The sequence below is a fragment of the Canis aureus genome, chromosome 22 (assembly GCF_053574225.1).
Source record: "Canis aureus isolate CA01 chromosome 22, VMU_Caureus_v.1.0, whole genome shotgun sequence".
In the NCBI taxonomy this organism is placed as follows: Eukaryota; Metazoa; Chordata; class Mammalia; order Carnivora; family Canidae; genus Canis; species Canis aureus.
Window position 1 is genome coordinate 21,838,555 of NC_135632.1, and position 24,794 is coordinate 21,863,348.

Consider the following 24,794-nt stretch of genomic DNA (forward strand, 5'->3'; position numbering starts at 1 on the left):
GTCTGGGTCCTTGTTCCACTGGAGAATATGGTTTGAAGCTCTCCTGTAGGAGGCCTGGGGCTCCCTGAAGATCCCTGGAGAACACGGAGGAACTTTCTACTAATCTTCTTGCCACACCTGGTAGAGCAGAACTGCTGGCTGTGCCCAGACACCTTCTGCGACCCAAAGGTTTGGAATGGGAACCACCAGGCACATTTGGGCAGTGTGCTCCCCACCGGGAGGCAGGAAACCTGCAAGAGCAGTTTCTTTCTCTCGGGGGCAGAAGGATTCTTCAGGGTCAAGAACTTGGATTGGCCACCATCCAAGGATGTGAGGCTCAGAGCTAAAGGGAGAAAACTGCAAAGAGAAGTCAGGACCCACGTAATGGTGTTAGGAGATGGGGACTTTGGGAGGTGATTAGGGCACCAGGGTTGTGCCCTCATGAATAGGATCAGAGCCCTTATAAGAGATCAAAGAGCTCCCTCACTCTATTTCTGCCTTGTGAGGACATAAGAAGTCTTCAGTCTGCCACCCAGAAGAGGCTCTCATCAGAACCTCTGTGTGCTGGCTCCCTGATCTCAGACTCCCAGCTTCTAGAACTGTGAGAACATAGATTTCTGTCATTTACAAACATTCAGTCTATGATACTTTGGTATGGTAGCCCAGACCGATTCTATTAGATTCATTCTCCTTGATTGGAGCCCCTCCTTAGAGCCTCATGCCTAATTTTGAGTTTTCAGGTTTGGACTGTCTTATTAACTATTCCTCTCAGCTTTGTCATTTGTGCCATTCACAAATTTTCACCCAAGCCTGTGACAATAGCATTGGGTGGTGTGCAATTAGGGCCACCATCTTCTGGGTCACACTGGCCCCTTGATGCCAGCCCTTGATGTGCTTTGAGCCAGTTCTCCTCAAAGGACTTTCTAGCCACATGTCCGCATCTTGTCTACCAGGATATCATGACAGGCTTTGTCTAAAAGACTTCCTCCGGTCAAGTAACACCATGTTACAACTTCCTGCTGGTCTGCAAGCCGCACTAACAAAGGAAATGAGGTTGGTTTGGCATGACTGGCTCTTAATGAACTCATGTTGGCTCAGCTAATCACTTTTTTTTTTTTCAAAGAGCTCCTCATCAGCCTGTTGAATAAATCTGTGAAGAATAAGTTCTGCTTCACTACCAATTGGGGTGTGTGTGTATATTAAGCTCACATCTCTTCCGATATTAAAATTAAATGGCTCTGAACCACCATCCAAGTATATCTTCCTTCACTCCTGTCCACTGAGAAACTATTTTGTTGATGAGCCAAGCCAGGCGATGCCTCCTTCCTTGGCCTGGTGGCAATTCCCCAGGGTTCAGGGGCAAGATGTGAGTGGGGCAAACCCCTTGCTGGCAGTGTAACGTCCAGTGTCGTTTCACCATGCACAGTGCACCTGCCCTCTCACATCTGGCTCATTGGTCACCTGGCCTCCTCAATACAAGTAGGCATTTTCGCTGGGACCCCCTCTAGGGCGGGGTGATGGTGTGAGAAGGGGTGTCCAGCCTCAGCCTCAAAACTAGTCTTGCAAACTCAGTCTGAGAGCAGAACACAGGAACACACTCCTTCTACTCCCCTGAGCTCACTCTTTTCTCTCAAAGATATGAACCCTTCTAAGCAGCTCCTTTATTCTAATCCATCCTCTGCTGGTGATCTACACTGATCTTACTTGTCTCTAGTTTCTAGACCCAGTCCCTAAGTTCTTAGAAACCTGGGCTCTATTGCCTATCTCTAGGATTCCACCATCTTCCTTCTCCATTTAAATTTCTCAAAGTTTCTAGCCTCTTTGGATGATGTTTTTATTTGATCACTATGTCCCATGTTATAAGATACTCACTATTTTTAATCCTAATAAGAATATTGTAAGGTAGATATTATTATATCGTTTTGGGATGAAGACATTGAGGTTCTGAGAGGCCCCCAATCAGTGAGCAGTAGAACCGAGATTTGAACTTGATTTATCTGGCTTCAAAATGTGAATTCCTTTCACTACCCCATGATGTGTCTCAGGCTGTCAAACCTAATTCTGTTGGGTTTCTGCTGGTACAGACTCTTTTCTCCTAGTTTCCCAAAATAAAACACATTTTGGGATATGCATGTGCCCATAGAAATTATTTTGTAAGTGGAGACTTAGTCTAGTTGGAATAGACCACATATTATTAGCGGGACGTTATGGAGTATCAGGGTTTTGTGAACTGCACTGAGAATCCAATCACTTCTGATGTGTGAACAACCTACTTTGCAAACCACTTTGAGATCTCAAATCACGACTGAGTTTGGGACAGTTTGTTCCAAGCCTGCTGGTGGGTGTTGCCAGAGTTTCGGGAAGAACTGTTGAGAAGCTGAATTTAGGAGGATGAGGAAATAGGTCCTTCAGAATGGAACATTCTGAATGAGGTTCCCGGGGTTTGCTGATAGCCTGAGGGTTTGGCACCTTGGCCATGTTTCCAAAAAACTCTCCAGAAGCACCCCCTCCCCAGCCTTTTCCTATTATTCTCTAATGAATTGCTTCTGAGGCTTGGGTCTTGCCTCACTTGACCCTACTCACCCACAAACCATGCCCCCTTCTGAGCAGGGAGGTGTGTGTGGCTTTCAAGGAACGTAACTTGAAGAAGGACTCACTGCTGCCCTTCTGTTCCCTAAAAGACCTCTCTTTCCTCTACCAAAATGATGAGCATGACTAGTCAAAGGAAAGCCCCATTTGCTGTGGCCTTCTTATGTTGCTTGACCCTTCTAGGGTCCTCTCTCAGACCCCGTTTCAGATCTTTGTGTAGAGACCTCTTATACCGTTGGGCCCCCTCCAGCTGGCTTCAGCCTGGCCACACATGGAATGTGTGTCCTTGAACAATGGAGTGGCTAGACCTTAGTTTGCCCAGATTTGCCCTGTCTCTGTAGGTACCCTTCTAAGGAAGTCAACCTTCCTGCCACAAAGTCCTCTATCTTTCTAAACCCACTGAGGGGTCCAGAAATTAGAACTGAATCTCTGAATTTAAACTGTGGAATGAGTCAGAGGGTTGACTCACGTGCAGCTGGGGTGGTGCTGGGGTAGCTGGAGGAGGAGAGAGGTCCCAGCCTGTTTCTGGTTAGCATTTCACAGCCCTGTGAAAACTGGCACAGTCAGACTTCTGGTGTCTTGTGGGAAAAGAATGTGTTCTGATGAGCTTGAGCCTTCCAGAAGTCTGCCTCAGGGAAGATGAGAAACAGACTGACATCCCTCTAATGAACAGACTCCCCTACCTCCTTTTCCCAGGGCCCTCCAAGATGGAGGAAAGAGACCTTGGGTGGGCAGGCACCCTCTGGAGTCTGTGGTGGCTGGACTAAGCAGGCATTTCTCTGACCTTACCACAGGATTTGATACGGTGGGAAGGTCAGAGCTAGCAACATCAGAAGACAAGGTTGATGTGCTTCCATAAGTCAATGGAGAGTAACTGGGTACAGGCCCCTTGCTGAAATGCTTGAGAAATGGGGAGAGGTTGTTCTGTCTCCTTCAGATGGGCCTGAGCTCCTAAAAGAAGCTGAGAAATCCACTCCAGGGAGAAGGGTGGAGTGGGGCAAAGAAAGCCAAGTTCCCCACCTCCCCACTGGTTTTGCCAAAGTCTTCTGATAGAAGGTCTTTTCCTCTCCATCCTTCTAGCCCTTAGACTCACCGATCCCTGTCCTCTAGATTTTTAGCGGAAGATCCTAATGGTCTAACGGTTTAAATTCTAGAAGACTCCACTGTCACCAGAGGAAGCCGGCCATGGCCACCCACTGCAGGAGTCTCAGGTGTGAATTCTTAGGAAGCCTACACTATGTTTGTCTCTGGCATAAACACCTGTGCCCACATCAAGCCAGGGAGCAGCAGGTCCTACCCATTGTTGCACCCTGCTCTTCCTGGCTTCAGGGCTGCCTGCCTCCAGGACAGCCAGGTGCTACATCACTGAGGGCAGTGCTACCTGGTGAAAGAAGCCTTGTCTTCTGCAGGTGAATTTCGTATGAGTCATGGCCTGGGCCAGAGTGGATTTGGCCCCAGTCAGGCCTGGCATAAGGAAAAGAGAGTTCATGAAGAGATCTTGGATCGATTTGGAATGCAGAAGAGCCAAAGAGGAACATCAGAGACTTGCAGTTGAGGCCAATTTTAAAATACACATTTTAGTAAAGGCAGTTCTTGACACGGAATTGACATTCTAAAAGTTAATAATAACAAATGACCCCCAGAGGGTTTTGCCTCCTGGACATTTCATTAGGTGGAATTTTGTGAGGATTTTTGTGGCACTGGCATACCATGCAATGTGCCATATGAGGATTTAATAAGCTGGTCAACATTTCTATGATCTTTGATGACCATTAAATGTCCCACAAAAAAAATAATTTTACCAACCAAGCCAGCAACAGTGTTCTAATAGATGTGACTGTCGAAAAATAATAAGAGATCAGAGAAATTAAGAACTAGACTCTTAGGGAGCCCTGGGTGGCACAGCGGTTTAGCGCCTGCCCTTGGCCCAGGGCGCGATCCTGGAGACCCGGGATCGAATCCCACGTCGGGCTCCCGGTGCATGGGGCCTGCTTCTCCCTCTGCCTGTGTCTCTGCCTCTCTCTCTCTCTCTATGTGACTATCATAAATAAATTAAAAAATTAAAAAAAAAGAACTAGACTCTTAAAAGAAACACTTACTCTTTAGGCCTTCATCTACCATGTGCCTGTGCTCCAGCAGCTAGCCTGCCCTCGTGTGTCCCACACACGTGCCTCTGGGCTGTGCATCACAGTCTGCAAAGCCGGCCAGCCCTCCCCGTCCCTCGTGCAATGCACCACCTCATCTATTTTGCTATCAAAATACCTCTTTACTGGGTCAATTCCACTCCCTGCACATAGGCCTTGCAATCGGTCTTAATGCTTCCAGTGTGTTCGTTGCACTGCTCCCGTCATGATCTTCAACCCTCCGGGATTCTCCTTAGGATACAATCCAAACCCCTTCCCAGGACACACAAGCCCTCCAGGAGTGGCCATGCCTCACCCTGCTTAGACCTGCATGCTGGTCATACTGAACTTTATTTTGTGCCATTCAGTCCCCCTCCCCCACCAGCCCCTGATAACCACCATTCTACTCTCTTTCTCTCTATGAATTTGTCTATTCTAGTTTCTTCATATAAGTGGAGTCATGCAATGTTTGTACCTTTGTGTCTGGCTTTTTTCGGTTAGCATAATGTCTTCAGGGTTCTTCCATTTTGTATGTAGCAGGTATCAGAATTTCCTTCCTTTTTAAGGCTCAGTAATATTCCATTTTATGTGTCTATCACATTTTGTTTATCCATTCATTTGTTGATGGACATTTGGATTGTTTCCACCTTTTGGCTATTATGAATAGCCCTGCTATGAATGCTGGTGTACAAGTCCTGCTTTAAATTATTTGGGGTGTATACCCAGAAATGTAAATGTTGAATCTTATGGTGGTTGTATTTAAGTTTTTTGAAGGAACTGCCATACCATCTTCCATCATGGCCGCACCATTTTGCATTCCTTCCAGCAATGTACAAAGGGCTCTAACTTTTTCTTCGTCTTATACAAACAACACTTGATGTTTTCTGTTTGTTGTCATTGTTATTGATAATAGCCATCCTGACGAATGTGAAAGGATATCTCATTGTGGTTAGGATTGGAACAGTACTGTGGTTGCTTCTTCAATGAACTGTGTGCCACAGTAGGCTGAAGTTTGTGAAGGCAACACTCATGCCTTTGTCTCTGTCACCTCCCTGTCCCCTACCCCAGCAGAGTGCCTGCCCACAGTCACTATTGGCCAAATAACTGACCAACTGAGGATGAATAAAATTTGGTCCAGGAGGTTTTTCAGGACTCAGCATCCAAGTTTTCCCCTGTCTGGATGACCTTAACAAGAAGACACCTTATCCTTCCTTGGTGTTCCTGGGACAGGCCTCCTGTTCATTCCATGGGGGAGTTCTGTAGGCCAGGAGTTTTCAAATGTGCCCTATACAAACATCAGTGTAGAGGACAGGTAGGGGTGGGACTAGGGGGACCAAGCATGTGTGCCTGGGGAAGAGAGAGAGCAATGAGGAGGGCAGACCCTTACCCCACCATCCAGGGCAGGCTGGGGCACAGTTGAGCATGAGGGGCAGATCTGGTCCACAGCCCTCATATTTCCTCTCTTTGGGATTTGAGGCCAACATAGATCAGTGCTTTACCCTCTCTGGCAGTACCCCAAATGAGAATTAAAGGGAATTATGTTAGTGTGAAATGACAATCTCATAGAGCAAGATCAGTGATGTTAGTGGTGTCCATTGGCTTGGACAAGGTATGAGAAAAAGGGATCTTCTGGAAGGGACCCCTCAAGAGCTCTTGAGGCCTTGGAGAGCTGACAGTGCTGATTGGTTAGTGTGGGCCAAGTTAAAAACAATGGCATGGAAGTGGCAGTCACAGGCAGCATGGTGCTTACAGCATGCTGGGAGTCTCTGGGACCCTCCCAGAAAGGAGGGATTGAACTTGAAGGTCTCAAGTCCTTTCCAGCTCCCCAGATTGTAGGATTCTTGGTTGCTGCCCACATTCAGTAAGGACATTAAATGCCTTTGTGTGACACAGTGCCAGGCTTCTCCAGGAATCAGGTTCCAGGGGTCATGACACAGGAGGGATGCATCCCAAGTGGGGATGACACTATCCTCTGTGTCTTCTGTGAGCCTTTGTTCTGCTAAAGAGAACCACACCCCAGGGACCCCAAGTCCGAGGCTGAGCACAGAGCGTTTCAGTCCAGCAGGCCTGGATTTTGATCCTGGATCCCCCTTTTTCAACTGAGCAACCCTTTCCTCTGGGAATGCCGGTATCAACCTCCATGATCAGCTCCCTGCCTGTACTCACAGAGGACAAAGAATGGATAGCCATGGGTGGAAGATTCCTCTCACCCAAGAAGGGCTGCTCCTGGAACAGGGAGCCCATACTCTGACCTTTGTGTCTACAGTCACTTCCCAAAGGCCTGAGAGAAAGGCCAGATTTGGAGGCCAGCTGGTGGAACTAGAAGACCAGGTGGTGGTTACTGGCGTGCTCTCTCATTACAGGGAACAGCAGCCACTTCCAAGCTGAGCTCTGTCAGAAGCACTGGCAGGACCTTCCCCCCAGTAAGTGCCATAGCACCACCCAGGACTCCCGGAAGGAGACCAGCAGCATGTGGGGTCTCATGGTGGTCGCCCAGCTGCTGGCAGGCGTCGGGACGGTGCCCATTCAGCCATTCGGAATCTCCTACGTGGATGACTTCTCTGAGCCCAACAACTCACCCCTGTACATCTGTGAGTCACAGGCTTGAGGAGGGCTACGGGGATGTGGCCGCGTCCTGAAGTGGCACTCGCTCAGGTTTGGGGGGAAGACATGTGGTTTGAATGCCAGCTCTATTACCTAGCAACTGTGTGATCCTGGGCAGGTGACTGGACCCCAGGGCCCCAGGTTCCTCTCCTGCAGAGCGGTATCTGCATTGGGCAGCTGTGGGATTACATAAGTAATGTATGTAACCACTTAGGCCCACACTGGGCATGGGGGAGCTCCTTTAACAGCCCCTGAAAATGCTGCTGTCCAATCCTCCAGGTATAGGCCGGGGTACACATGTCTTCCCAAACTGTCCACTTAGGCCTCAAAGAAGCACAAGCAAAGCAGATAACAAATGACCATCTCACTGCCCCCATCCTTCCCTTAAAACAAGCCGCAATGAGCATTCTTGAGGCCCACACCTCCAACAAGACAGAGCACACCCACTGGCTCCGTGGCCCCACAGCTCCTGCCAGGGTTCCCAGCATTGTACTTGCAGGGAGCTTCGCCCACCAGCACACCCAGCAGGAATCGTTAAATGCTGGGGAGGCTTTCCCTCCTGGCAAGTGGGTCTCTTTGGTAGCTGGCTGGAGGAGAAACAGCCTTGGTTCCACACATCTCAGGATCTTGGGTGATTCTAGTCTTGTCTATGGGAAATGCCCTCGATGTGGACTTGTGAAGGCCAGGAGACAGATGGGGTGACATCTCAGGAATCCCTCAGCTAGGGAAAGAACCCGGGGCTGCCACACCCTCTCAAGCTCCCTCAGCCTCCTTTTCCTTCCCTGCTTTCCAGCCATCTTATTTGCCATCTCTGTGTTTGGACCGGCCTTCGGATACCTGCTGGGCTCCGTCATGCTGCAGATCTTTGTGGACTATGGCCGAGTGGACACAGGTGAGCGTGTGCAAGGATGCCCATCCCACCACTGGTTCCAGGGGACAGCCTCCCCAAGCCCCAGCCAGGCAGGGCAGAAGGTGAGCTTTAACTCCAGATGCTTGGGCTTCCTCTTTCCCTCACTCATTCGCTCCTGCAGAGCCTCAGGCAGCCGGGAGCAAACTGCGTGCTTCCTCTTGCACAGGACACTTTCTGTCCTCGAGAAGTGTGTAGCAGGAAACCTAGAAACTTGGGACAGGGCTTCAGCTGTTGCTACCATAGCTGCCCATCTTGGTAGTGGTATTAAAAATAGTTTTACCGTTCTTGGATTCAAAGATGGCGTTGATTATTCAAAAAAAAAAGATTTAATAAGAGCTCTTTTGAGGATAAAGAGGCACTACGTAAAATATACACATGGATTATGATTCACATCATGTTTAACTCTGTGAACACTGGTAGTAAACAAGCTGTGTCTAATCCTGGTTCTACCTCTTACTGGGTGAGTGATCTATATCTTTCTGTGCCTCAGTTTCCTCACCTGTAAAATGGGGCTAATGGTAGTAAAATAAAGTTGTTGTAAGGATTAGAACATGCCTGATATATATATTTAGAGGTTAATAGGTTTGAGCTCTTATTCTTCACAAAATGGTATGGACTAAATTGCTGTATGTCTTAGAATGAGGAAATATGGTCCGTAGACCAGGACACATGAGGTGTCCACAGGTCGCTGAGGTGACCACCCATGGAGCCAGCCTCCCAGTGAATCCTGCAAGGGCTCATGGCCTTTGTAAGCTTGTCCTATGCCACCCAGCCTCCCAGAGGGCAGGGAGAGCCAGCACTGTCACAGAGGGGCAGGCAAAGTGCTTTGGAAGGTCCAAGGCAGGAGACAGTGCTCCTGCCTGAGGTGGTCAGGGAGGGCTTCCTAGGCAGCTGACATCTGCATGCATCCCCATTGGTGGGTGGGATTTCTGCAGGTAGTACTGGGAAGGAAGGCCTTCCAAGGGGAGAAAAACACCTGGACAAAGGCAAGAGATGGAAGATGTGTGGAATGTGGGGATGAAACAGAAAGTTCCCACCCACCAGAAGATGTGACTAGGTGGCAGGTCTGAGCCAGACACGCGGGAATAATACTCCCACCAGTTCCTGGCACACAGACCGGAGTTTGCCTATTACACAAAGAATATGGACAGACATTAAAGCCACCATCCTGCCAGAGTCCACAGATTCCTGTTCCTGGGTACTGTCAGACCATGATGTCTTCATTGAGGTGTCACCTGCCTTTACTTCACATGACAAGGAAAAGCCAGGAGGAGCTTTCTGCCTCAGAGTCAAGCCATCTTTGCCCTTTTCCTGGCACTTCCTGAATCAGTTCCTGCCTCTTGGTTGCCCAAGGAGACTTGCAGCTGAGCTCCCAGGACCAAGGACGGTGCCCAGAGATGCCTGGCATGTTGGACTGAGGGCCATTCTGCTACCTTCTCCCTCCCTCCCTCCATGCCCACATGGTTTCTTTACAGCAAGAGGCACAATGGCAGACTCTCAGATGCAGATGGGAGACATTGGCTGGGTGAAGCATCTCCTTTGGAGGCCAAGCAGCTCACTCTGATGATAGTTGTTCCCTCAGGCTCTTAAGGATTATTAGTTCTCCTTTCTTAGGGATCAGTAAAGTGGGGAGGCAGTAGCATTCAGTGATTAGGAATGGGTTTGGATACCAGGGAGACATGGGTTTAAAATCGACCAGTGAAATAGTACTTACTAGCCCTAACCTTGGATCAGGGCAAAGCTAATATCTCTGATCCTCAGTCTTCTGATTGGTTGGAGGTGGGTGGATACAGCCTCCTTCATTGATATACCTACCAAAGGTTGGGAATAAAATAAGATGAGGTCCAGGTTCTGATTCCTTCAGCCTGGGGATTATCTCATGATCTGCTTCATGCACAGTGGCCACCATGCTCTGGAGACCAGATGGCCTGGAGAGGGAATGCTGTCTTGACCCAGATTCTAGCTCATGCCTTACCTCTTCTGCATCATGGGAAGACAGCCCCCCTGATCAGAGGCCCTCTTTCCAGTAGAATGAGATCCCGCATTCACTCAGAAAGCACTTGTTCTCTTTGCTTTCTTTCTAGCTGCGGTTAACCTGAGCCCTGGAGATCCCCGGTGGATTGGAGCATGGTGGCTGGGCCTGCTCATCTCCTCAGCCTCCTTGGTTCTTACCTCTTTCCCCTTTTTCTTCTTTCCTCGAGCAATGCTCAGGGAAGCAGAGGTAAGGTTCTGAGAGCCTATGACTCTGCCTCTTAGAGTTCAAGAAAGGGAGGTATGGGGAAAAAATAAACTGAACTGAGAAACTGCAGCATGTTAAGCAAATTCTGGGTGAAATCTAAACAAGTTGCATGACACAGGACTTCTCAGAGGCTTTGAGAGGTGAGAGTGTTGGTGAATTTCCAGACAGCCTCTCACCAGAGTACCCTTTCCACGTCAGACATCAGGAGGGTTCCAGGGAGCATAGTTTGGGAAACACCAAATTCATAGTAAAGAGCCAGGAAAAGCCAAATATATGGACTGGCACAGTTGGCCCCTCATGTGTGAACCTGCAGGACTGAGTGGGAAGGAAAGCTCTAGAGCTGAAGAGCATGAGGGTGGGCTGAGAATGAGTTGACTGTGCGTGGATGGACCTTCTGTGTGTCTGCCAGCCCTGCCTCCTGGGAAAGAAGTCAGGAAAGGATGCGAATGGAAAACAGAGACAAGAAGGCTGGGTGGGACTTTGATGTTAGGCTCTAAAACTTGTTCTGATCCCATGAAGTTCCTGGGGCACTGCAGTGACTGGGTGACCACATAGGTGGCATCATGGCAGCTGGGTTGAGGTCAGGAAGTCAGGAAGGAGGGAAGGCTGGCCATCTGAAGAAGTCTGTGTAGAGATGAAGGATGGGGCTGAGTGCCAGCCAGTGGTTGCCAAACAGCTGAGGCAGGACACGGAGAGATGTTCTTGGAGGGGGTGCCAAGTACTCAGCAGTGGGCAGATTGGAGGAGAAGCAGACGAAGTTGGCACCAAGGTTTCAAGCCAGAGCCCGAGCTCAACATCTGGCAGTGAGGTGTGTGAGATCTAGGCCCAGCTGTGGGAGGAGTGGCAAGGGTGGGAGAGCCTCCACCTGTCTTAGGGAAGAACTTCAGAGGTTGTCAGTGCATTGTGGTGGTTTGGGGGTCAGCGAACCTGAGCCTGAGTGCCACTTAAAACCTAGCAGAGTGATCTTGGGCAAGTTGCCCTGTTTCTACATTTCCTTTAAAATACTGGAGATAGAGCACCTGTCTCAGAGGAGGCTGTGAGGAGTGGAGATGTGTGTGGAAGGCTGGGCACGGTGCCCGATGTGGAGTGTGCTCGCAGTACATGGAGCTCCTGGGCCTGGTGGTGTGTTCCCCTGGGAAGCCCTAATGGCGTCAGAGCGCGGGGGCCTTGCACTCCTCGTGTAGGGGTTCAGAGCTACAGCTGACAAGTTCACAAGAGGTAGGTGAGCTCACTGAGGTGGTATGCATAAAAGCGTGGGCCAGGGGCCAGGACGCAGCCTGGAGTGGGACTCAACTTTGGGACCAGAATGAAGCAGGGACTCCATAGAGGAGATGAAAAGAAAGAGCTGGAAGCAGAGGTCATTGTGGACCAGTGTATCCCAGAAGCCTGCCAGCCCTGGAATCTGAGGACAGCGAGGAAGTGTAGCCATGACAGACAAGATCTAATCAGTCATCTTTTGGCATCAGTCAAGAGAAAGCTAGATATGAATAACATGCCCAGAGGGATCCCAGGAGGCATTGGCATAGATGTGTTCTGGCCAGCAGCCACCGCACTGGGCTCACTGACATGCAGGTGGCACTGGCTTCCAGCGAGCATTCTCTGGGCGCCCTCCCCCACACACCTGGGGCAGCTCACAGCTGCCCATCCCTGAGCCACCGACACCAGGAGGGGCAGGGGCCCAGGGTAGGGCCACCACAGGGAGTTTGGACCATTAACGCTTGCCCCCTTTGCTGCCTTCAGAGGTCTCCTGCCATAGTGGATGAAGCAAGGAAGATGGATGAGGCCAAGCCAAGAAGCTCCCTGGTGGATTTCATTAAACGTAACTAACTGCCCCAGCAAATCCCTGGGCAGGGCGGGGGGTGGGGTGGGGCATGTAGCACTGGCTTGAGGTGGGGGCAGGGAGTACCCCAGCCCATGCAGTGTTGTGCATAGGAAGGGGCAGCTAAAGCAGGTGGTCTGTAACTGGCCCATCTCCCAGGAGCGGTTCTGCTAGAGGCTCTGGTGACTGCTGCTGTGCAGGTTCCAGGAGACTCAGATTTAAGCAGAGTCAGCCCTGCCTCCATGGTGTGGCCCCCATGTTCTCTCCCTCGTTTCACATGGAGGTGGCTGTCATGTGTCATGCTTAACACCACGTTCCCAGTGTTAGCCCCTTTTCTATCCAGCCCCCGCCTGATATCTTCTAGGCACATCCTCACTTTGCTTAGCCTGTGAACATGTTGAGTGGGAGTTGAGAGGCTATGTGCCCCTGGACTGGCCACTGAACATCTTGGTGCCTCAGATCTGCCCCGAGGAAGAGAGGAGAGCTGCCTAGAGGAGGAGGAAGGGCAGTGACTAGTCCCAAGGCACCCCTGTGGTGACCGCCACGAGGGCCCGGCCCCTGACAACCATCTGTTGACAGGGTTTCCTCGCATCTTCCTGAAGCTGCTGATGAACCCACTCTTCATGCTGGTGGTTCTGGCCCAGTGCACCTTCTCCTCGGTCATTGCTGGCCTCTCCACATTCCTCAACAAGTTTTTGGAGAAGCAGTATGGTGCCTCCGCAGCCTATGCCAACTTCCTCATCGGTGAGTCTGGAGGGTGAGGGCGCTGCAGGAGCTGGAGAGCCCTGCCTAGGCCCTTGCCTGAGGGAGCAGCCGGGCCCTCCGCTGCCCATCCAGGGACGGGAGAGGCCAGACCGGACACAGACAAGAGCCAGAGGAGGACTGGCCCAAAGGAAAGAATTTTAAGGACATTTTTCCTGGTTAGCAATCTAGAATGTTCTTAGCAGATCTCTGGGGTTCCTATCATTCCAGGCAGGGGTGGGCAGAGGATAGGATCTGTCTTCCTCTCTGTCAGAGGGGCTGGAAGACTGACAGCCTCCCAAAGGCCCTGACACCATCAGAGGCAACAGAGAAAAGAGAAAAGGTAGAAATTGGGGTTAGGGATAATGCCTCCTGTTTTTTTTTCCCTTTTTCACCAAGGACTTGAATACCCACTTGGGTAAGGAGTATGTGGCCCAGTGATTCTCCACCCTGGCTGCACTTTAGGATCCCCTGGACAGCTTTAAAAAAAATACAGATACCCAGGCTGCTTGCTCAGCCAATAAAAGCAGACTCTCTGGGTGGGCCCAGCATTGGTATTTTGTGCAGCTGAGATTGAGGAGCACTGATGTGGTCCCACCAAGTACCAAAGTGAACTACTGAGCCCAATCCACAGGTGAGCCTGGTCATCTGGAGATGGCAAGATGGTCGGGGCCTTAGCTGTGACCTCATCCCTTTAGCTTCAGTCACTAGCTAGCACATGAAATAGGGGCACCACCGTGTGATCCAGCTGGTATAATGAGGATGCAATGAGGGGCCAGGTAATGAAAGGCACCTAATAAATGCACCTTCAACCCATATCCCTCTGGCTGCAAGGGTTCCACTTATTTCTTTATTCTTTGCATAAGCAGGGCAATCTGCTATGTCAGGGTAACTCTGTGGATATGCCTGGCAAACAGTAAATGCTCAATTAATGTCATTTATTACCATTAAAGTTGAATGTATCGAATGTTCCTTCAAGCAGCCATGCCCCCTTGCCCATGGTTCAGCTCAGTGTCTACCCCCAACTCCCAGTCCTTTGCACTCAGACCGGCTTCTCTTTGTTTGTAGGTGCCGTGAACCTCCCAGCTGCAGCACTGGGAATGCTGTTCGGAGGAATCCTCATGAAGCGTTTTGTTTTCTCTCTGCAAACCATTCCCCGCGTGGCTGCCACCATCATCACCATCTCCATGATTCTCTGCGCCCCTCTCTTCTTCATGGGATGCTCCACCCCCACGGTAGCGGAGGTCTATCCCCCCAGGTAATGGGAACGAGAGGTGAGAAGATCCCCTTTGCTGAGGCCAGAGCCTAGATCTGGCTACCATACATCTTCCTTTCTGCTTCTTCAACTCTTTTCTCTCCTTTTTTACTTTTTGATCTAATCTCTTATGTGGCAACTTAGAAAATGGGCTCTTGAATCATATGCTTAATTATGAGAAGAAATCAGAGGTCCTAGCGAGCCCCACCAATCAGGGTCAGGGTTCTGTTTCTTAAGAAGCACCAAAAACTAATTAGTCTGGTTTCAGGATGAATCTGTAGGGCAGTGAGTCTCAGGAACCAGGAAATAAGCTATGTTTAGCATCAACTCTGTGCCGGCTACAATTACAAAGTCTCCTTGAGCTGCTGAAGAAAGATGAGAGGAGGGGACTTGAAAAGATCTGGGAAAGAACAATGGAAGTGATGACAGACTCAAAAAATTGGGGCAGGTGAGGCAGAGGGCAGGTAAAGTATACCTGTCAGTTTGCATAAAGCAACCTGGTCCCAAGGTTTAAGTCTGGCTTCGTGTTCAGGAAGAGCTTTAGAGGCCCATGAGAGGAGGGTGCTGAGTGAAGGGCATTTATTTTTTCCTGGGTGCCCCTTCCAACCACCTCTTCTTTTAGGTTTTGCCTAATGAAGTTGCAATGTTTGGAGAAACTGTACCTTTCAGGCTTGGTGTTTTCTCTTTTTCTTTAAGATACTGTCTTTTGTCTTTGGTGGGTGATGGAGAGAAGGGGTAGGAGGGAAGGGAGGCTGGCCCAGGGCAGGAACCTCCATTGAATTTGTATTGTTCTGCAGGCAGACTATGGATTAAGAGAAGCTGAGAGAGCTTTGAGCCTTTGGGTGGCTCTTACTAGGAGTGTTTGGGTTTTTTTAAGATTTATTTATTTATTTGAGAGAGAGAGCAGGGGAAAGGGTGGGGTGGGGAGAGAATCTCAAGCAGACTCCCCGCTGAGTGCAATGCCCAACGCAGGGCTGGATCCCACGACCCTGAGATCATGACCTAAGTTGAAATCACGAGCTGGATGCCTAACTGACTGAACCACCCAGGCGCCTCTCACCAGGAGTATTTAGCACAGGGCTTTGTCATCAGACTAGGGTGAGCTCTGGCACAGTTCTTTGTAGTTGGCAAAAGTTACTTATCTAATCTTCAGTTTTCTCTCATGAAAGGAATGTGATTAATTGTAGAGGTGTTGTGAGGGCAGCATAAAAAGTCTTGGGCACTGTGCCTGGCACCAAAGATATATCCCATTAATATTAACCATCAGCAGTGTAATTATTTCAGCAGAGTCCTGGTCTGTGGTTTGTCAGTTTATCCCAAACCTCAGAGAAATGAAAATCAGATGTGGTGGTCGGGGGGTGGGAATGGTGAGATCAGCTGGTGGAACCCCCTGGGTTGAAGCACAGGGGTGGAGGTTCAGTGACCTGGGCAACATCTACATAGACCCAGAGACAGGAGCCCTCCAGACCCCAGATGCCCTCCAGGGGCCCCAGCCTTCTCTCAACCAGAGCCCAGGTGGAGGGGGAGGGAAGGGAAATATTGCCTATGACTCTGGCATAGCATCTGCCATTTCTTTCATCAGAGTCCTGGTTGGTTGGTTGGTTGGTGGGTTGGTTGGTTGGTTGGTGGGTTGGTTGGTTAGTTGTCTTGATGCTCTTCTGCAGCACGGGGTTTGCTGACCGAGTCTTTCTGACCAGCAGTTGGCGGTGCCACGGGCACTGACCAAGCAGTCAATTCACCACTGGCTCCAATAGGCATAACTCCGATCCCAGGGTGGCACTGGCCCAAGACAAACAGAGACTCACAGGCATACTAACCAGGCGGGGAACTCACCCTGGGCTGGCGCGGGGAGGTTCTTCTTTGGTCTCGCTTTGTTTGATTCCCCATTTCCTGTTTTGCTGGCAGGACATCAAGTCCTATACATCCGCAGCCTCCTGCCTGCCGCAGGCACTGCTCGTGCCCAGACTCCATCTTCCACCCAGTGTGTGGAGACAACGGAGTAGAGTACCTCTCGCCGTGCCACGCGGGCTGCAGCGAAATCAACGTCACCTCCATAGCCTCCAAGCAGCTGGTAAGGGCATGAGAAGCCCTGTGCGGTCTCTGTGCTCAGCTTGTGCCCTCGCAGGCTGCTCCTCGGCTCCAGGATGGATGAATGCCACCCACGCCACACTAGTTCCCAGCCTCCTGGCCCCTGGGCCACACCCGCTCCCTCTCCGCCTCTCCTTCCCTAAGGTCATGACCAGATGCCTACAGCCCAGAGTCAATTAAAGATTGGCTAATGTTCAAAAAAATCACATTCCTGAGGCCCAACAATGCTCAGAGTAGAAACAAGCCAAAGCATTCCTTCAGCTGAGGCCTTTGAGTATCATCCTGACGGATCCTAAGGGGCATCTCTGGGTCCTGCATCCTGGCTGTATGGGAAGCCACAAGGACAGGCCCAGAGAAATTGCGGGCACAGGGCCTTCTGTGATCTGAACTCAGAAGGTTAGAACTAGAAATACAATCTAGGGTATTTGGTTGAACCCCTCAGCCCCGACATATGGCTACACAACTGGCCTGAGGTCATACAGCTATTTAGGGGCAGATCTGGGACTGGAACCCAGGATCCTGCCTCAGTTTCAGACATACCTGGTCAAGGCCATGTATCTCCTGGCCACCAGCCTTCCACTTGTGCAGCCCACGTTCACTGTGCCCACGCGGTGAGGTTCTACTAGCCCTCTGAGTGCTCTGGCTCCTGGCTTCTGCATCAGCAAGCAGCAAACCAAGTCAAGACGTTTGTTCAATTATTCAACAAATACTTAGTGAACGTCCAGCACAGCCGTGGGTGTTGAAGACTCAGTGGAGAACCCATCAGACAAAGGCCCTGCTCTTGTCGAGTTTGCATTCTATCAAATAAATGCACAAGATAGTTTTAGAATGTAATCTGTGCCACAGAGATACTTAATGACTAGACTCTCTAGTTCCTGGGGGCCTCCCTAAGATGACATTAGAAGTGAACAACCAGAAGAAGAAAACCCTAGGAAGTTCTGGAAGTGAGGCATTCCAGGTAAAGTAACAGCAAGTGGAAGGCCCGAGGGCATGGAGAAAGCACAGAAGGCTAGGGTTGGCACTGAGAGGCATGTCATACCCAGGCCAAGGCTGGGCAGGCCAGGCCTAGGAGCCAGATGTGCCTTCTCCTAAAAGCAATGGGAAGTCTGTGCAGTTCTGCTAAGGATGCTCTAAGGAGGGGAATGCACCCCATTCCCTTAAGCCCATATGGAGGGCATGGATAAGGCTAGCCCCCACTTAGCATCCTCCTCCAAGGGCACAGGGAAGTGCTGCTCCCACAGCCACCTCCGTGGGCAAAGGGAGACAAAGCATGCAAACAAGATGGTCTCTCCATTGCCTTCTAATTGGAGGAGTCTCTGGTGGCTTCTGTGGTTTTCTTATCTTTATTTACTTACCTCTGATTCATCTACTTCCAGAAATCATCTTGACATATTTTCAACAACAGCACAAATCCATTAGCGTAATATCAAGAAAAGACAATAAATTATAAGGGGAAAAATCTATGTGAAAAAATGCAGACTGAGGGAAGTAACAGTCATATTATATATAACTTACTTCTGAGCTTCCTGGGAGCCAAAATAAAGAGGGTACCGAGTTCCTGCTGTCTTCCAGAAGGAAGCATCCTGGCTCATTAGTTCCAGTCCTAGCCTTGTAACTGCTATGACATTTAAATGACCATATGCTAGTCCATCAGGTGCTGTGAGAAGTAAGGTGAAGACCACCTGACATGGGCAGTGGCCACCAAGACCAGTTATGTAAGAGTGCTGAACCATATGGACTTGTAGACTGGAGACAGGGACCTCTTTCCCTAGAGTCCTTCACAGACAGGAGGCATTCCTCTCTGGTAGGAAGCTCTGGCAAAGGCCTGACAGATGAAGAGCTCAGTGGATTCCACTGGGTTCCCACTGCTGTCTCCTCCTGTCTATACCTTTCTTACCTTCCCCGGCAAAAAGGAGCATCCACAAAACCACTGCTCCAAGGCACAGGGCAGCCTGGCCCCAAAGAGAGCCCTCCAGACCCTGGTCCCATGCTGGGTAGGCCTTGACTAGCAACAGGATCCTGCATGTCGTGATGTGGGTGGAACTGCAGGAGGGGCCCGGCCCATTCTAGATGACCAGTTTTGGTGAAGACGATTGCCCAAACAGTGGTCAGAGGTGGTATCTGTGGGACACCTTGAAAACCTCACCAGGTCTGCTCTCCAGCCTCCACACGCATCATCGCCCAGCTCCCCAAGGCAGGAGTCCAAACCTGGGGGACTCTTTGGCTAGAGCTGGTACCGGTGACAGCATTTGAAGTGTGTGGTGGGTGAGAGGATGACAGGGTGTCTCCCTCTCCCCCTCCCTCTCCTTTCCAAGATGTATCTGAACTGCAGCTGTGTGACCGGGGCATCTGCTTCAGCCAAGACGGGATCGTGCCCCATCCCCTGTGCCCACTTCCTGCTCCCAGCCATCTTCCTCATCTCCTTCGTGGCCCTCATAGCCTGCATCTCACACAACCCACTCTACATGATGGTTCTGCGGTGAGTGCACCTTGGCCCCCACGCTGCCTGCTTCTGTCTCTCCTCCTTTCCTGGCACTGAAAGACCCCAGCCTCGGAAGGGCAGAGCCACGAATGGCTGAGCCACGATGAAGCCAGGCTGCCTCGCTCCACACTGTGGAAATACCTATAGATTCACTTATGTTTAAGTCCTGAAAGAACTAAAAGGAAGGAGGAGAATTCAGCTAGATGAAAGAAATCAAGGGAGAAAAATCTGGAAAGTTCCAGAGACTTGAGAGTGAAGCTATGAGAAAGGATGAAAACAAGAGCAACCCAGTGTGCTAGGAGCCAGGACCAAGTTCTCAGGTCAGAAGGGAAAGGCTGGCCACGCGGGAGGGGAGAGCAGAGGTGTCCCATTACAGTAGCGGTGGAATGCCTCTGAGGTTTTGAGAGGGAATTGACCCTTCCTTCACCTCGCCCTCTGCAAAGAGAAAACAACATTTCAACCAGTTCACCCAACCCACCCCTGCCCGCCTCTTTCCTGTCCTCACCCACCTTGAAAAACATAGGATCTGGATATCCAGTGCTAGGGTCAAAGGCCCAGCTATGCCATACACTGGCTGGATGTCTTGGGTTGTTGCCAACCTCACTGAGTCTCAGTTTCCTCAGTTATGAAAAGACATTAATGATATTGACCACAAAGGACTGGTGTCAGGATTACCTGATAAATTGCTTTGTAAATCTAAGGTACTTTACATATTGGTTAATTATCCCTATTAACCAAATTCTAAGAATTACTAATAGCTAGCTAGGTGCCAGTGACCTGTTTTTCCCAAAAGGCTAGGAGATGAAGAACTGAAGCAGCCACTTCTCAGGGCCTGCGGTTTTATGAGTTAGCTTGCAAACTACCAAGCTCCTATTTTTGTTACCGTTTCAAGAACGTTGGCAGGAGACAGGAGACTCCTGGTTCAAAGACAAAGGACTGTTACTCACAGGAGCATGCAAAGAGCAGGAACCTTGCATCATTTATCCTTGTGCCCCTCATCCCATGGAGTGACCTGAAATACCTACGTGTATGCTTCACGTGCAGTGAGCTTATGTCACAGTGAAGAATGCTGGGCTGGGAAGAGCCACCCACTGTGTAGACCAAGGCTGCTCTTGGTGTAGGGTAAGGTTTTACCCCATGCCCCAAGGTCACTCATCGCAACCACAACCCTGAGAAATGGCCCAGGAAAATAGCAGTCAGAACCTTGTGTTCTTAGTATGTTCCACAGAAACCTGCGGGGATGCTCAGAACCACAGCGTATTCCCCTCCCAACACCATCAGCACCCAGTTTCTACCACCCCCCACCCTGTGCATTTGAAGCACCAGTGCTTTCATTGAAGGCCCTTGAGTGGGATGACCTCTTGTACCAGGGCCAAATGGGCCATGGTGGGCCCTCTAACCCTGAGAAATATTTGTGGGTGGCCATGATGAGCAGAGGGAACAGAATAAGGAAACTTCACAGGGAAGTCCCTGAGCAGTAGGTAGGGACCAGTCCCAGTCAGTCTGCCTCCCAGAGGACTCCATCAAGCCCCAGGGTTAGGGAGGCTGCAGAAGAGGAGCATCATTTCAACCACAGGAGGGGCTTTCCTAGAAAACCTCTCCCTTCCAAGTCTTATCAGCAGCTGGAGCAAAACTAAAGAGGCCCCAGGATCCCAAAATTGTTTAAAGATAAATCCCACTAAGAAAGATGAGAGAATAGATGCTATTTAGTGCAAAGAAGGTGAGGCTTAAAGGTGACTTTGTAGGTGACCCACATGTTGTTTGTACCCTAGCCCCCAACTAGGTGTGGAAATACAGGCTGGGAGGGAAGGTTCACCAGAAATGTGGAAGGAGAGGGTGGTCCAAACATCAGAGTTAGTTCACGGCCAATGAGGGCAGAGACCAAAAGGGGCTTAAGCTGTCAGAAACCAAACTGTGGTGCCCAACCCCATTTGCTCCAGAATCTAGAGTAGTCTTTCCCAGGGACAATAACCAGGACTATTTAGGAATGAGCACTGTAGGGACCTGTGGACATAAAGGGAGTATCCATTAGATTGAGATTTGAGGTACTTTCCATTGGGGAGAGGGGGTCGTAAGTGGGTGCCTCAAGCCTGTAAGTATTGCTTTCACTGGGCCATCCTGCAGAGGAACTGGAATAGAGCCCCTTTCCACTTTGCTAGCTGGACTGTGGGGCCATTGGTTCTGAGTTCCCTTCCTTGATGTCCCCTCCGCCCCCAGAAGGGTGGGTGTTCAGAACACAGAGAAGCCTGGTGCCTCTGCAGGCTACCTCCTGGCTCCCCACCTTGTGGATGGGGTGTCCTCCCTCTCTGCCCCATGCCCAGCTGGGATGGCAGGGCCTGGCAATACCACCACTTGAAAGCTTCCCCCCATCTCCCTCTGAATCTCTTTCCTCAGCCAAATGCTTGTCTTCTCTTGAGGGAAAAAAGGTAGCAGCAAGACTGGCTATATAATTTGTAGGACCCAGTGCAAAATGAAAATGGGAGGCTCCTGGTTCCAAAATTATTGAGAATTTCAAGACAGCCACAGCAAAGCATTAAATCAAACCAGGAACCTTTCTGAGGGTAGGGCCCTGGGAGGCTGCACAGGCCATACGCCCACGATGCTGGCCCTAGGTAAAGGATTCTTCTAGTTGCACACAGAAGCCTATGGCCCAGGGGCCCTAATTACACTGTCATCAGGGCTGTCTTTATTGCTATTCACACTCTATGGGAGTTGTTCAGACCTGCTGCTGTGAACACACCCTTCCCCATGCTTCTCTCCATTCCCAGCCTCTTCTGCCCTCTGCCTCTTGAAGGGGGCACTGGGCAGCCCTGAAAATCAGAGACTAGTGGTTCCCAAATTTGAGTGTGCAACAGAATCTCCTGGAGGACTTCCTAACGCACAGATGGCTGCCCGCCCCCCCCCCCCACTCAGTGTACCTGATTCTTAGGGCCTGAGGTAGGGCCTGGGAACCTGCATTTCTAATGAGTTCCCAGGGGTGGGGACTCATGCAGCTGGTCCAGTGATGGTGCTTTGAGAACTACTGATATAAATGACAGGAGCTCTTGGCCAGGTGAATCCAGTCAGCCAGGTGGCTGTCAGGCCACTTGAGGGTAGGATCTGGCATGTTCTAAGGCTGGCTGCCCCTGACTGAGTAAAGGCACAGCCCTGGGTCCTCTGGCTACTGACTTCCTATTTTCCTTTTCAGTGTGGTGAACCAGGAAGAAAAGTCATTTGCCATTGGGGTACAGTTCTTGCTGATGCGCCTGCTGGGTAAGTGCCTGAGATGCCCCCTTCCCTCCTGAGGGATGGCACCAGGGCATCAGAGGGCTAAGAGGTGCAGGGTGGGGCTGAGGGAAGCCTTGTCTCATCTCTACTCTAAAGGGAGGCCATGCATAATCAAATCAACACATCAGCAAGGGCCAAGACCCTATATGGGCGGTTTCCCCGTACTTGAGGTTAGGAAAGATTCCATCTATGGCATTAACTCCAAACAAAACTATGTAAGAAAAATGAAAAGTGGACACAGCTGAGAATACCTAATAAAGAACTGAAGGCAGGTATTTTTTTCATCTCTCTCCAAGAACTGGCTGTAGGAACAAAACCCTGCATTCCTGTCCCAGCCAGAACAGCAGCTGAGCCCAGCCCTGGCTTCTCTCCCATCTCACAAAACTCATTCCTCTTGCCTCTCTTCTGCAATTGTTTCTCAGTGCGGGGCCCTCTGCTGGCAAACCCTGCCTACGCTCAAGCAGCCTGAGCCTTCAGAGAAAAGGAGCCAGTGCACAAATGACCAGTAATGCTCCGTAGGAGGGCAGGCTGCCCTGGGGAGCAGGGAACACCTGGCTCTCCCTGGGGGCGTGGGCTGGGGGGGTGGGAGATGTGTGCACCTCACCCGCCCTTTCCCTGAGCCTCATGCTGGACCATCCCTTCTTGACACATCCAGGCAGTAATATGCAGATCATTGCTGTGAAAGGTAAACCGAGTAAAGGGACTACCTTCAACTGAGTGTTTTTTTTTTAGACTTTATTTATTTATTCATTGAGAGAGAGAGAGAGAGAATGGCCGGGACACAGGCAGAGGGAGAAGCAGGCTCCATGCAGGGAGCACGACGTGGGACTCAATCCCGGATCTCCAGGATCACACCCCAGGCTGCAGGCGGTGCCAAACCGCTGCGCCACCGGGGCTGCCCTCAACTGAGTATTGATTAAGGACCCAGTGGGTGCACACTGCAGTGGGGAGTATGGCAGTTGCAGTGGAGGGACGTTAGCCGCTATCAGATTGTACTTTCTGACCTCAAATGCTGAAATTCCTGCAGAGCCTACTGTGCCTTATTATCTGGGAGCCCGGCTACACGTGACTGACCTTCCAGCGGCTTCCATTATCGTTCTGGGGTGGGTTGGTGATGTCCCTCCTGGGGCCTACCGAGCAAGAAGCTTTGCAGGGACCTCTCCCACAAAGATTGGGAGAGGAGTGCAGATGATGAGGAACAAACCAGCCTTTTCCATGGGATTTCTCCATGTTGGGCCACTTGCTCTCCTCGTCCCAGCACTGCCCCTTCAGAGCCTGCTCCTCAGGCCTGTATTAGCAGCATGGAAGGATGCAGGGCATGGAGGATGCAGGGCAGCGGGGCCTCCCTGTCCTGGTGGCAGAGGCACTGCCGTCATCATAGCTGCTTCCTATCATGCATAATTCACATGGGGCTTGCTGTGAAACCTCTGCTGGGAAGGAAGCCCCAAGTTCTGTCCAGCGCAGCCAGCGGCCAGGATGGGCTCTGAAGAGCTTCTCCCAGCCACCTGGAAAACAACCACTATCCCACTGCTCAAAGCACCTGCTGCCTTTGTTTTGTCACTTGAGCTCAGACAACTTGATATGGGATCACAGAAAATCCGGGCTGGAGGCATTCCATTCATCACCCAAGAACACAATCGCACTCTGGGATAGAAGGAAGGCCTTCACGTGGATAAAACCCAGCAAGTTTAAAATTACCCACTGGGACTTGGTTGAAAATTTCTCTGGACTTCATTTCTATTTAGGGTAGTAGCATCCTTGGTGGACCATCCCTGTGGCCAGTTTCCATCCCCTGCTTAGCTGGAGACTTGGAAGCAAGCAGGGTCTGAGTAGACAGGCTGGTTTTCCAAAGTTCCCAATTATGGGTGGAGCCACAAGCAGATCTCTCTCTTTCCTCCTGACGCAGCTTCTCACAGAGCCCTCAACAGAGCGAGGCTATTCTGAGCACAGTGGTTCAGGGCGTGGATCCTGGACAAATCCCTTCCCGGTTGGTTCAGTGACTGCCTAGAACTATAGCTAACAATACGGGGGTCATCTGGAATATTTTGCAGCAGGAAGACATAGCTTCTGCTGGATCGGGTCTCACCACCCAGCTGTGGGGAAGTTCAGGCGGCTGGGGTAGAGGCTCTGAGCAGCCAGGGTGTTGGGGGTCTTCTGGGGGTGTTGTCTAAGCCAGCAGGGCAACCTAGTACAGTAGAAGAGCATGGGCTTTGAGGAAACTAGGGTTCACAGTCCAGCCCTGACCCTCTTGGCTACACAAGCATGATGTAGCCGTGCCCACCTTCTTCCTCCTTAAAACAAGAGCACCCAGCCATCTCCAGTCCCTATGAGGACTTGAGGGTTTCCATGTCCTCAGGAGACTCCTGCCACACCGTAGAGGTCAGCATATCTCCACTTGAGGCCCTTCCAAGTGTTGCCTGTCTGAGCTGGCATCAGGGTGACCTCTGTGACTCACTGCTCTGAAAGGATGGCTCCGGTCCCTTTTCTCTTCTAAGCCTCTAGTGAAAGAGGAGCTCAGGTTTCCCAGAAAGCTATTTGGCTTTCCAAAGTCACTGTGGTTCCCAGGGGTGAGGCAGAGCTGTTCTCATTCATGGGAAACACACAGGGGCACTGGGGAGAGGGAGCTCACTCCCCACCCTGCCGGGCACCTCTGCCTGCAGCTCCATGTAACCTGGGCTCTCTGAATTCTCTTCCTGCT

At 50.7% G+C, this 24,794-nt stretch overlaps 1 protein-coding gene across 2 annotated transcripts in view; it reads left to right on the plus strand.

Annotated features, from left to right (window-relative positions):
* Window positions 1-24,794, plus strand: part of SLCO2A1 (solute carrier organic anion transporter family member 2A1) — an 80,850-nt gene that overhangs the window by 52,747 nt on the left and 3,309 nt on the right. For both annotated transcript variants that reach the window (XM_077865088.1, XM_077865087.1), the window contains exons 4-12: window positions 7,055-7,282; window positions 8,089-8,187; window positions 10,290-10,426; window positions 12,185-12,263; window positions 12,843-13,007; window positions 14,073-14,262; window positions 16,165-16,330; window positions 18,663-18,826; window positions 22,017-22,081. In XM_077865088.1, coding sequence (XP_077721214.1) covers window positions 7,055-7,282; window positions 8,089-8,187; window positions 10,290-10,426; window positions 12,185-12,263; window positions 12,843-13,007; window positions 14,073-14,262; window positions 16,165-16,330; window positions 18,663-18,826; window positions 22,017-22,081 — 1,293 coding nt within the window. The remainder of the gene's footprint in view (window positions 1-7,054; window positions 7,283-8,088; window positions 8,188-10,289; window positions 10,427-12,184; window positions 12,264-12,842; window positions 13,008-14,072; window positions 14,263-16,164; window positions 16,331-18,662; window positions 18,827-22,016; window positions 22,082-24,794) is intronic.